Below are 14,854 nucleotides of genomic sequence, written 5' to 3' on the forward strand. Positions count from 1 at the left end.
TAATATTTTTACTTCGTTTAATAATTTTATTATAAGCTAATTTTAGTTTAAATAATATTTATAGCGATGGTCGAAAGTTATTACGATTCCGACGAATCGGATCTCATGTATCGAATTTTGTTTGTCACAGAGCTGTCTGTCAAATGCATAAAGTAATAAAATACCTAGATTGCTGGGCATTTACATTTTTTTTTGTATGTTATGTTTTATTTGAAGTAATTTAGGTTAATTTTTATATATATGTTTTTTATCATTTATTTTTGAATATTATTATTAATAAAGAAAAAATGTAAGAAAATATATTGTGTTTAATTGCGAACGTTTGAGAAGCCGCACATGCTTGATTTTATCGTCAATGACAAAAAGGAATAGCATGGTCTCGTTCTACGCTCGTTTAATAATAATTCGGTCTTTCGACAATTAAACTGAAATCAATATTTTCATCTGATAAATATAATTTGAGAATTTCTACCTGTTAAGCTACTTTCGTATATGGTTGCATAAATTTGGCAAAAATGTAACCTGTAGTTTTACTACGCTCAAAAAGTACAAAAATAGTCCATTTTTAATATATTTTTGTACCGGTCGGTTATATTTAAAAGCACACACATTCTTCAGTAATTTATGCCGTTCACAATAGCTTCCGTTTTTGCGTTAATTGTTTAATTAATAATCGGCATATCACACATAATAAAAAATACATACGTGTTTTACTATTTTTTATTTAAAAAATTACAATAAACTATCACATTTACATGAAACATATTTATTATCAAACAAATTGAATACTTATATTTGTGTAAAGAAATAATAAATTACATTATCTTAACAATAATAAAAACCAGTATAAATAATATGAAATAATAAAAAAATATGTACAATATGAACGTAAATATATTATATTAACTAATTTATATTAACTAATATAATATGGATTTGTAATAAAACCGTTCGGTCAATTACAAACTAGGTAACAATATTTTCTATTAACGAATCCCAATAATTAAAATATGATGTATAACAGATCAAAATAAAGATTCGATTATGGCAAATAAACATAAAGTAGAAGTAATCATATCTGCTTATTCCTTAACTGTAAATTTTTGGTTATATATAAAAATATAAATATATTTTATTACTCCCCGTTCAAGCGTATTCGTGCCATGTCGAAGTTGGTGCCGATTGTGGAGGAGGAACACACGGATAAGTTGGCAAACAATTCGGAATTGGTAACGAAGTATGATTACTAGGATATCTTCCCGATTGTAAGTCATGATGAAAACGATAGGCATCTTCGTTCTCGCCGCTTCTCATCCTATCCCCCAGCCACCCTTGATGAACGTCTTCCGAAACATTATTTGGATACTTCAACCAATAGCTTTGAGCGATCGTAGAAGAATGACTATAATGAGGAATCGGATGATGGAGATATTGATCTAGCTCTGATTCGTCCAAACCACCGTCGTTTATCAACGTTGGATCCACGTTGAGACGCGAAAAGTCTATATTGGGATTCTGAGGGTTGTTCTGTCCAGAGTTTGAACTTCGGTATGTATTCGTTGGGGGCGAAGGCGATCTTATGGCAGCTGGAGGGGAATTTCCTTCTCTACTGAGGGAATCTTCAGCTTTTAAGCCTTCTTCCAGTCGATTGCGCCTTCCTGTTAAATTTGAAGTACCCTTAGCAGGTTTGCGTCTTCGCGGCTGATATTTGTAATCAGGATGCTCATTTTTGTGGATTAGGCGAAGACGATCAGCTTCTTCGACAAACGGTCTCTTCTGCATTTCGTTCAGTTCCCTGATGAAAATATAAGCAAAGTCAATACACGCTAACAAAAAAAAAACGGGGGGATGATTATCTTATTCTTTATCTATTAAGCATACAAGGAAGCAGCTGTACATACTTTTATATAAAAATAAATCCGCATTGCGCACGTGTACAAATTAAACATACTTAAGTTAATAATAATCGAATATAGAGCAGCCGATGAAACATACATTTTCATTTCAACTTTAAACGATAAAATGTATTATGATTCGATATCTGTAACGGCAAAATCACTAAATAAAATCATAATTTTAATAATAAATTATAAATATCTTAATTGCTTCAATTCAAAACGTTAAGGGGTCACTGTGATATGCGAGTATTCGCAAGGGTCATTTCGTCTTCCGGCCAAACAAAGATGCATGTGGTTCTGCTGTGATTAATCGCATTGAATAGAGTATCATTATATATTTAATTAAAAATATCTCTTTACTGAATAATAAAGCTAAAATTATATTTACTTATTAGCTAATCAAAAACCTTAAACTCTGTTTTGACTAATTATTCAGTAATAAATTATTAAATAATCTGTTAATGATAATTATTATTTTATAGTATATTATTAACATAATATTAACAATAATAAAGTGTATTTTTAATAAATCAGGATTTTTGCTATAAATCTAAGATAATTTTTTTCATTATGAAGTGTCACTATTTCTTGTAATATCTCGTTTTTAGATATTGTACATATTATTTAAGATGTTTTTTTAATATTTGAGTGAAATATAAATATAAAATAAATTAAATATAAAAACGATAAATTGTGCTAATTACTTTAAAACAAAATCAGCAATGTTTAAAACAAAACTTTAACAAATATTATTTGATTTGATATCTTATATATATTTTGCACATTTACAATTTGCCTCGAGTACAAAAATGTTGTTAAATAAACAATGTAAATATCGTTTTTATCATTGTATTATGATACTCAGCATTTTTTTAACACACCTAATGATCAATATTTATAGGTATGTATATATATCAGTGAGCATCACACCTTCCACTTTTTATCCAAAACATACAGACGCTGGACTTACACAATCACATTGTAAGAGTTGACAACCAGTTACTGTGATTATATTATATATATATAAATATTAATTTTTATAGACTGATGTGACACAGATGAAAAACCTTGAAATAAGCATTGCCGTTTCAACAAGAACAATGCCAATCTTCTTCTACATCTTGTTGGAACGAAACAAAATAAAACTGCCCAAAGTTTGTAATCACATTTTTTAAATAATATATCATGCATGTATTGTATTTTCGTGCGATGTATATGACTTTATTCTTGTGACTCGAAGCACGCGCGAATGTATGTGTGTAAAATTGGAAGGCATGGGTTTCACTGATAAATGTTTAAGACTGCCATAAAATAAATTCAAGTATATTCATTATCATATGTGTATTAGCACTTATGTATGTGATATCAGCCCGTTCAAATAAAGGGGAGCGTTATCATCACACGAATTTATTCTAAATTTCCTCATTTTCACCCCACGTGTAATTTTATTGTGAATTTAAATTGAGCAAACATCCGTCCATAGATATGATTTTCTAGATTCAGGACTCGCAATCCTTGACATTTTTTACATCGCCGGATATTCCCGGTTCCCACCGACTTTACACTGTTTGTTTTAATTGTTTGCCGTCAAAGATAAAAAGCTTCCGAACAATAAAGGGAGAAAATGGGGGTTATTTCTAAGTATTTACAAAGTATACATATATGTATATGAGTACTCGAATGTATTCGACCCACTTATGAGACGTAAAAAACGATCTCCTGGAAAACGCATCGGGTAATAGACCGTGTCAACGGAATAAGTTCACTTGGGTACAAATATTCCGGTACTATCGCTACATCGTCATCTCATCTGCTCCTCCATGCTTGGATTCAAGTCCAAAACGGTAACGATGCCGTGTGGGATTAACAGGAAAATTAAACTGAATCACCCTCGAAAATATTTGGTGTAGCGTTTCAAAAATATAAATTTAATTACTATAATTTTTTTTACCAAAATTAGCAAGGAATCATTTTTAGTAATAACTATTTGAGTTGTGTTTTAATTTTATTTGCTAACCCTTGTAGAAGATTTTTAAATTCTAAATCAAGTAAAATGATATATTTAATTACTACTATGAATATGATTTCTAATTTAACAGAAAAAATATTTTTTATTATTAAATTACGAGTTTGAAGAAACACCATATTTTTATTCATATAAATATATATATATTTTTAGAGGATTACGTTCTTGACAAGAACGAAAGCAAAAATTTCTGGAATTCATGATTATGGCAGGTCCATCACTGACGATAGATAAGTGCTATAAATCGGTAACTACATATTGGCCTGAAAGATCTGGATTCGAATTTCTTATGGATCTTGATGTTTTTCAATCGTGTCTGGGAGGTCGAAATTAGTGATTAATATATAATTATAATTCCGATCGATCATCACAGATTGGGATTGCTTAGATTTTCCTGATTGTGATGATTAATTAAATTGAGCTAGGTCGTATATATTAAGTATAATGAGCTACTTCAGCTCATAGAGAATATCTTATATGTATTAAAAAATATCCATAAGATGATTTAGATTCATTGTGGATTTAAGATTCGGTACATCGATGATAAGTGTTACGTTTAAAAATTTAATAGAAAGTAAGAACATACGAGATTTTTCGACGATCTAAGAAAAATTATTTTCAAATAGGAAAAATACATATTTTCTAATAATTTTGCTTAGTGTTAATTAGAATTTTTATTTTTACGATCGGTAATTTTATTTTGTATCTAAATGAGTATAGATATTGAACTCTCGTAAAAATGTTTATGTAATTTTGTGTCGCAAAATAGATCGGCAATAAAATCATTCTAAATTAAGAATTATTATTAAAATATAATAACCACATAAAATGAAGCTCACGATAAAATATTTTGCTCAAATTTAACCTGGCAAATATCCAAAGCATTCAATTTGCATATCGATAATACTTTAACGACGGTTGTAAATATTTATTGTTTATATTTTAACGTCGTCTTGAGCCGTTTACGAGCTTTGACGTTAATCAAGTTGAGCTTTCCTGGCCAACGTCAAGCGAGATCGCGATCGTCTCGCGTGGAATCATCTCTCTCGCCAATCTAGATAACAGAAACGTTTCGACTTTCGAGTTCTATATAAGTTATATTACTCCGATCTGTGAAGAGCTCAACGCGTGCGGTCTCAAATGAAAAATCTAACGGCACCAATGAAAAAATAAAAATCCTAAATCAAATCAACAGTCCGATATTCCGATATTTGTTGTATCAACATGTACATTTTTGTAAATACTTCGGTAACGATGACTGGGTACAATTTTGAGATCGTAATCGTCGTCGGCGTGGTTCGTTCACAAAGCTTTGTCGAATTAAAATAGTATCGATACGAACGCAAGCAAACGGGATAATAATTAATTAGGGATAAAATTTAATTACTTCCAAATCTTGCCGAGGGTTTTGCTCAGTTCGGCGTTGTGGAGCTGAGGATGCTGATCTGCTAATTTGCGACGAGCTGCCTGTGCCCATACCATGAACGCGTTCATTGGCCTCTTCACGTGCATTTTTTGTTTTTCGCTCAAAACTCTGTAAAAAATGAAACATCGAATGTAATTAAATTATATATGAAATATAAGTTATCATTTTACGATAAATCAATCTACTAATTACTTTTTACAAGATGACATTTTTTACTGTGGTATATGGTTTTGAATATTTTTTTATGACATGTAGGTACATATATTTGTTGTTTTAGTGACTTTTCAAGGCTGTGGAATCGTATAAAAAATCTGACTCCAATTTGTTTACTATACGGTAATAAACGTGCATACATTAATAAATTTTATTGAAGTTTCTTTGGAATTAAAAAACATCGATTTACATTTTAGAGTCAGAAGATCTCAATATTTTTTTTGAAGTTACGTGCAATGCATAGTTAAGGATTTTCGTAAAAAGAAACAAGGCTAGTGAAATGAAATAAAACAATCATTTTTACTTGATTGGCAACATTAGGGTTTGTGTTATGTGGCAGAGCTTAATAGCCCTCAGTTGCATAAACTTCGTGTGTTTAACATATCCGTGTCAATCTATAATAATGACAAATGCAAGCTTTGCTCTTTGATTATTTATCATAATGTGGTAATTAAAAACAGGAAAATATTACATAAATAATAAAGATAAAAACATTAATTTTTTTATTAAAAAAAAAGTAAGAAAAAGTCATTTTATAGGTGTATAACGATCAATGAACTTATGAACAATGAGTATTTAAAACTTTAAGAAATGGTTAGCAAAATAATAGGCTATCGAAAACTGAAATAGAGAGCATGCATGAGACTTCTGTGATATTGAAGTCAAGAAACTCATTACCAGGTTCACTGAATGCCATACTGACTATGTTGAAAAATAAATAAAAGTTCTAAATGTATTATAAATCAATTTGACCAAGAACATACAGCGTCGAAAGAAATATTAGTTGTAAGTAAATTTAATTTGAAATTATTTTGAAAAAATAATTACTCATATTACATATGTATATGTATGTATAATTTTAAATACAAATTTGTATATACATACACACATATACAAGGGGGGGATCCGGGGGGTCTGGACCCCCCCCCTTGGCGGAGCGCAGCCGGTGATTTTATGTTAATTAAATATAAATTACAAAAATTATCTTGCCATTTTTTCTTGACAACTCCCCCCCCTTGACAAAATCCTGACTACGCCACTACATATTTAATACATAAAAGCATATTTATTGTATTTTACATTATTTGTTTTTAAAGTTAAGCTTTCATTTAAATATAAATTCCCAGCGTTTTCTTTGGTAGATTTCTCGGATATTAAAATAAAAAATAATAAAAGAACATACGAGCGAAAATATGCTCAATTTTAGTCAACTTTCTTTTGTGAATTTGTGAATTTTAATCGTATAACTAGTTGAGAAAAGCTGCCTCTAGTGTACCTACCAAGTATGTATGAACAATTTCGAAGAATTATGGAAGCATTGGAACGCTTTGCTCTATATGCATTATTTCACTTGAACTATTTTTTCCTAAAAATATCAAATTATCTACATATGTAATATTGTTATTTTTTATATCTCATTCTATTTATCAAATACCGGTAAAAACCGAGTTTTACAATTAAAGAGTCGTATTTGTGTCACAACAATTTGTGATCATGATTGCATAAAAACTATCCAATTAACCCTTTGAGCGGTATCGCCGTACATATACGGTGATCGATATTTCACTGTTTTAAGGTACGTTAGATAGTTATAGATTTACATATATAAGTGGATCAATAATATTTGTATAGAAAATAATACAAATAAATGAAATAGTACGAAATAAATGAATATAACAAAAAATATTTTATTCAAAAATATTGATATAAAAAAATCATAACAACCGAATAATATATAAAAAATATTTTAAATAAATTAACGAAATTTAATAATAGAAAAGTGTTGTAAATAAATTATTAAAACATACTAATTCAAAAAAACAATCAATCACTGATTTTTTTATAATTTACAATAAATGTAATATAAATTTATAATAAATAAATAACAATTGAAATAATTATGGAAAAATACGTAAAATGTATACTAACAAATTAAAAAATGTGTATAAATTAATTCACTACTCAAAGGGTTAACTATTTTTGTGTAAGAGATTCTAAATCATGTTATTATTAATTATATTATTAATTATTTATTAGAGCATATTTGTACTTTCATGATATCGCTACCATGAAAATATCGATATTTCATAAGTCATTAAGGATGCAAATAAGTGTTTTTTTTATAAATATTTGATAAATATTCTTTAGTTCCTTTTCCCTGTATTGAATTATAAAATTATGACAAAATAAAATTAAGTTTTAATTTAAATGAAAGCTCATTTGAACAACAATTTAACTAATTATAAATTAATTTAACTAACTAACTCACACATTTTTATTTATGTCTAAATATTGTTTTAGATTATAATACATATCTTATCCAAGTATGTAAATTGCTAATAAAATTAGTGCACTGTATAAAAAAATTATTGACGGTAGTAAGACTTTTTAAATTGAAATAAGCTTATAAATTACTATAATCAAAAAATGTTACTCAGATATGTTTAATATATAACGACATATGTAAATTATTAGAAGTGAATTAACTTAAATATTTTACAAGGACAATAAAATTATACATACATTTATATGTGTATTTTGAATGAATAATAATTATGGTGTACCAGAACAAATTTACAGAATCACCGCATCAAAAAAACTTTTATTGCCGTTCTGAAGGGTATGGAAAAATAAAACACATCACCGGTCGACACACTTGACAAATTTTTACGAGCTTAGGAATTAAAACACATTTTTTTCACTTCTTTCAACCTTATCATTACACTTTTCCGGCCGAGGGGTAAACACGGATTTTACGACGCGGGATTTTTAACGTCTTATTAAGTACGCGCCTAGGAAATGCACACAAACTCGCGCTTTAACTACTGAAACATAAAATTTTGATTTACAACATTGAGATCACAGATGTCCAACCCCATAACGGGATGCTGCGATCGTGCGGAGATTTTACTACCCACCTACCGCCGATGTTTGGAAATGTTTTGGAAATGTCGACGTTCACTTCGATACAATATACCACGAGCACTTGTAGAGCTTAAAAGCTCGCTACTGACACTGAACAACCAGACGAACGTTAACATGTGTACTCGAAAACAATTTGGATGACATTTATGATTAGAAAGAAAATATTTAGATATACATATACAATATTACTTCATTTAGTTCTAACTGATTGACATAAGGAAGGAAATGTAGAAATTAATATGTTTTTAATAGCAGTTTTATGATTGATTAAGATGAGATTTATTACACAACTAATATGGAGATGTCCCGGTATTTATTATACTCCCTGATTTTTTTTTATAAATCCATTGAGTACCAAAAGTATATTTATACGATGTTGCTTTCAGCGTTCAGTGCTTTAAAGATTGAAAATAATAATACAGGCATCTGAAAATGTAAGATTTTATACACGAATGTCCTCCGCTTTTTATTTAAAATCATATTTTTCAACTCGTTTGTAACATTACTTCATTATTTTACTATATATGATCAATGTTTTGATCTAATAGCTATATTAACCAGATATATTAAGCTTTACCGAATGAAAAACAATGTTAGAAAAAAGGACTATCTACGTCCGATTTACCTCTGATATGATGTATTTAAGAGGTTTAAAATATTTGACTACTTAACTATTAAGTGCTGAATAAAATTTCATGAAAAGTCAAGTAATGAGTATTTATAAATAACAAAAAAAATTAAATGAGACTTTTTATAAGCTCTACTCAATAGTATTCGAATATATTTGCACGTCGCGTCGTTCTTAAAACCGCGTTCTTTTTATCAAGTGTGGGATACATCCGAACTGTATATTGTGATTATGATTAATCCACACCTCGCATCTGAAGTGTATTTGCTAAAAATAATATTAGGTAATCATGTATAATGTGTTTTAGAATCTATTATATACTCATTATATATATCAACACTCTCTTCAACTTTATGTGTTTATAATTATAAATGACGCATAAATACGCTAACGGTTTTTTACAATTTACAAATCAACAGTCTGATATACATATGTTGAATCAGATATTGTTGCAAGTGGAAAGGAAAAAAGAGTTTACGAAAGTATTGTACATAAATTTAGAAAATTAACATAAGTATAACAACTATAGAAGAATCTAACAATGAAACTAGTGATTGTGGGATTTTTTTATGGTTCATATGATTGACGATTCATAAAATTAAAAAGCTGTAAAAGTAATGCTTTTATTAAATGTTTTTTTTATACCATGTATGCACGACCTAAATCGATTTTAATTATAATTATATAATAATCACTAATTCCGAACTCCCAGGTCTTTCATGTATTAATCATTAACAGCTGGCTTTAACTTATTAGTATTGGAAATTAATGGGCGGAAGTTGATATTCTAAGATATTTTAGAAGTTCTTGTGAAAGTAAATATTGCTATTGAAGCACCAATCTCTGCTGAAGTAATTATTTACTTAAAAATCAGTACAAATACATATTTACAGAGCTGAAAATTAAAATTAAAGAACGTGGAAATGAAAGTCTTGATAGTTTAAAATTTAAAAAAATCAGATTTTAATACTGATAAATTTATTCCTAGATGTTCCAAAAAGAAATAATTTCATTGGACGAAGAACTGATTCTATGACTTTTACCATTAATTTAAGTTTCTTTAGACAGTGATTCATTAATTACTGATTAAAATCTCAACGAAGAAGATATAACGATTTCAGAATGAGAGTTTTATAGAATATAATTTTAAAACAAATACTATCTAAATCATTGTATCACTAAAATTAAAAATACAAAAATCTATATATCAAAGTACTGAGAATCGGAACAAATTTTAGGTTTTATACAATACAACAAAATTTCGATTTTTCTATGAAACAAAAATTACTTATATGTAGTCAAACACATATTTATTATATGTTATATTACATAACTATAAATTTTGAGCCACTATTATTTTTTCATTAGCTTTTAATTATATTAAATATAAAACATTTATGTACAAAAATATATTACTAATAAATGCTAAGTTTAAGCAAATATAGATTATTTCGGTTAGAAAAAAAATATTCTTGTGAATGAATATCTCAAATCAGTATTGTTGATATAAAATAATTAGCTTATACAACATTAATACATCGTAACGAATGGATAACATCGCACTGATAGTAGTCGAGCTGATGATATGTCGGTGGTAAGTGTATGAATGGGCCATGAGAACACAAGCAGCTTTGTTCAAACACACTTTGACACCTAACACATTAGCGCTCCTATACTAATTAAAATGGCTTAGTCGTTTAGCACCACAAAACCAAAGCTGAAAAGAGCCGACTCGGCTCTAGCGCCATGAGAATTGCAAACTTTTGCGAAAAAGTGTTTTTCTGTGCGATTTTGTGTAAAGTGAATCTTCGCAAAACTCCATAATAATAAAACTTGATGCTATTGAACTAAAAGTGATTACAAATAAAATGTAAAATATTCACTTACTAATAAATTAATTCCTAGCATCAAACATTTAATAATAATATTTGTGACATTTATTTTTAATAAAAAAAATTAGATGGAATTAAGAATCTAATCAGAATCCGTTATATCCAATACGATCTGAATATATTTATGTTCAAATTAATATTTTAAAATGATGCAAATTTTCATAAAATTAAATACATACACATGGTATAGTATCTATAAAATATGATGAGAAAGGTAAATGTTTAGTCTGTACCGGACAAAAAAAAATCTTATTGAATCCACTGCGATCCAATTTATTTAATTACAAAAACTAAGTTTCTTACCTACTATTTACGTATCATTTATTCAGTGTAACCATTCCAGATGTTGGGACCACTACCTGAATAAAAGACCATCCAAAAATGCAATGACAAGATAACGAATGTTTAGTTCTATCCTTATATATAGATACCGCCCGAATTGTATGAAAAAGTCATTGAAAATTACATCGAATCGGCTGCTGCAAAAGGTGCATAATTATTGAAATACAGCAAATGTTCGAATAATAATAAAAAATCCGAAGATATCTTTAAATTTGTGTGTATTTTTTTAAAAAAAGTTCGGTGACTGAAGTTGGATCCTTCAACATGAACAATGTATCGCAAAAATCTATTGTATAACTAAAGGACTACTCTTGAATAAAATAAAACATTCAGCGTAATTAATTCTTAATAATTTAATAGGGGACCAAATAATAAATATATGGCAATTGCTTCGTCAATATCAACTTCACGATTCAGAATTTAATGTTCAAAAAATATATTGAGTAGAGTTAAAAACAGTAATTTTATTTATTAAAATAAAATATGTACGCAAATTAAAAAACACGTTTTTGGGCGGTTGGTCATATCAAACAAATATTTCCAAAATCCATCGATGGATATTTTATTCATTTAACAATTCCAGGTAAAATGGTTGGAATTACTAAATCTTTTTACCGTAATATACTGATAGAACCTCTGAGTAACTAATGAAATAAAATACTGAAATTTTATTATCGAGTCGTTTAAAATGGCTACAAAAAATAGAAAATATATTGGGCATGACATGCCTTTGGACTTCCAAATGTTAATGAACAACAATATAGATTATTTCTTTTTACTCAGAAGTAAATAAATATGAAGTGACATAACTGATATTGGTTGTAAGCTCAAGATGTTCTCTGCTTGGCAAAACAGTTGTTACTAAGATTAATTTGATACCTAGCAACAGATTTGTTGATATTTGAAAGTATTCTTATTCATTTCATTTTAAAATATGAATACAAGAGATTCATATTTAAAAACAATAAATAATATAGTTTGCATTTAGAACATTGATCAAACAGATAAATTCATTGATTCGTCTTTTATCAAATAGTCAGATATAATACTGTATGGTATAACCGGTTTTATTTTTACACGGTTTTGAAATGACACGGTCCAAGAAAATTCATTTTTTATGCTGATTTTTTGCTTAAATACGATCATAAAATATATTTATATATATGTATTTAACAGCAAAAACCATAAGTATTGTCAAGTAGCAAAATTTAATAATTTAATATTTTTAGGTTCAATTAAGCTTTATTATTATTTATATAACTTAGAGATGTTTTAAATTTATATTTTACACGTATTTTGGCACAATAGTCTTTGGAACGTATCCTTCGTGCAAATCGAGAAACGAGTGTATTTTATTAGCACTTATCAATTAAGTTATTCATAAATTATACCACAAATTAATTCAATAAAATTGCTTATAAAATTCAAATGTTTCATATTACAATTTGTTAAGTTTCAACATTTTTTAGAGTACGTGATGAATCCTCATTTCTGTATCTTAGCACGCACCAATATTGATCCGTCAAATATGGATATGTGACGCATTTTTAAAAGGATCAATTTGGATCGTTCCGTCGGTTAATTAGCGGCTCGGACCAGTTTCTAAAACAATCTGCCGTCGGCCTTTTCTTTTGAACTTTTAACATTTAGAAACGCTCTCCTTTCGACAATAATTACGCACACAAAAAAGCATGTAAATCAAACACAACAACAAAGGTGATGTATTGTGGAGCTAATTAAGTAAGACAAGCGTCAGAAATTGCAGGTAACTGTTTAAAAAAAATGAAACAATGAGATCACACAATAGTGCAAGATATACTATATTCTACGGTACTAACTTTGATGTGACTGGTACGATATTCCAATCGTATCCTTGCAGCACCTCCGTGACAGCTTCGTTGATCTTCGTCGGCTGACCGTGCGCATTCTTCTTCGACGCCACAACTCCGACGCTCAACTTTGGACTTGTAGTTCGCAGATAAACGTCTCCGTATCTCCTCATCCCGGTTTGGATGCATCCAGAGGGTTGTCCCATGCCGTTCTGCTGCATAGTCTCGGATGAATCCGAAACGCGATGGAGACCCTCAACTTTGATCGGATGAGCCCTCGTTACGTTCTGATAAAGGTTTCCGTTGCAGTCGTTATCCGGTTTGATCATATGGTGCATACTCGGTAGCATATTGTGTACCGAAAGAGTTATATCATGTTGATACGCAAATCCTGGCAAAGAATCGTCACCGGCGCTCGTATGTAAATAGTACACTTTTTTTTAAACGGTTAGGTAGTTAATAAGGTGTTATTGTGTCAGTGCACCAGGAGCCAACACTTTGCGAATAGAGGAAGCTATTGTGTTCTGGTGCAAACTCCTAATATTAGTGTCCGATCTCTTCACAGTAAATATAGCCGACTGAATGCCACCGCACTGTTCCGAAAGCGTAGAAAGAGTGCCCTTGTTCTCCCACAAGCTCACATATACATACCTCAAGCTGAACATCGGGACAGGGGTGATAAACTTGGGCAAGGATATCTATTGAGCTTATCCGGACTTGAAGTGATTATTTTTTTAAATAAATAATTCAGCAGATTGAAAAAATATGTTACCGTCTATATGCTATTTTATAATCATAATAAAAAATAACAATTTACCCTTATATTATTTTTATATCTATCAGTGGCGTAGCTATGGGGGGTGGAGGGGGCGGGCCGCCCCGGGCGGCACTTGCTTAGGGGCGGCATATTCGCAATGGAATCATCTAGTGTGGTTTTTAACCCTGAATAAATTAAAATTTATGTAAATATACGAATACCAAGAGCTTAACAATAATCAATTTATTATTTTAAAAAATGCTGATTTTATGACCCTGTAAAAAAATGTATGGGGGGGGGGAATCAATTTTAAGGATTGCCCCGGGCGGCATAAAATTGGAAGTACAGATACAAAGTAAAGTAATATTTCTAAACCATTTTATATTGGGATTGAGTGATAAGTAGCATTTTAGGTGAACCGTAACATATAAATAGTCTCTGACTTTTTTTATTATTTTCTATAATAATCCATCGATAGTTCATGTGTAATATATACTTATAACAAATAAGTGGTTTAGAAGTTTTTGGGGCAAGAATTTTAGAGTTCGTTCATATAATTCTTTACAATCCACAATCACTGTCACGTTTTTCATCCGCGTCGTTCCACAGCCAGAGGTAAAAAGTTAGTACCTCTTGTTCAAAAAGTTTTTCAACAGATTTTTCAAAAACTTTGTCAACAGATTCTTCTTCGGTTGGGGTAAGCAACTTCGGTTTTTTGAACGGCATTGTTAGCTTTTTGCGTTACTTGTGAATTTCCCTCATTCTGGTGTACAACAGGGATATAATCTGGGCTTTCTGCTCTTTCTGCTTTTACTCCTTGTTGTTCGAGAGATTCTTAAAGTACGGGTCGTATCCGTATTTGTATCCAAATGCCTTTTTTCTAGAAGTATTGCAATACAATTCGCTGCATTCTTGGCG

At 29.7% G+C, this 14,854-nt stretch overlaps 1 protein-coding gene across 1 annotated transcript; it reads right to left on the minus strand.

The window, feature by feature from the left end:
- Nucleotides 1–858: 858 nt before the first annotated feature.
- Nucleotides 859–13,775, minus strand: LOC148237734 (transcription factor SOX-10-like). Its single transcript, XM_088205729.1, has 3 exons — nucleotides 13,189–13,775; nucleotides 5,312–5,458; nucleotides 859–1,795 (listed from the first exon to the last, which is right to left on the minus strand). The coding sequence occupies exons 1-3, from the start codon at nucleotides 13,527–13,529 to the stop codon at nucleotides 1,147–1,149; spliced, it is 1,137 nt and encodes a 378-aa protein (XP_088061855.1). The 5' UTR covers nucleotides 13,530–13,775; the 3' UTR covers nucleotides 859–1,146.
- Nucleotides 13,776–14,854: the final 1,079 nt, after the last annotated feature.

Source organism: Plectrocnemia conspersa, unplaced genomic scaffold (assembly GCF_051122295.1).
Source record: "Plectrocnemia conspersa isolate PC_06_02 unplaced genomic scaffold, ASM5112229v1 ptg000002l, whole genome shotgun sequence".
NCBI lineage: Eukaryota > Metazoa > Arthropoda > Insecta > Trichoptera > Polycentropodidae > Plectrocnemia > Plectrocnemia conspersa.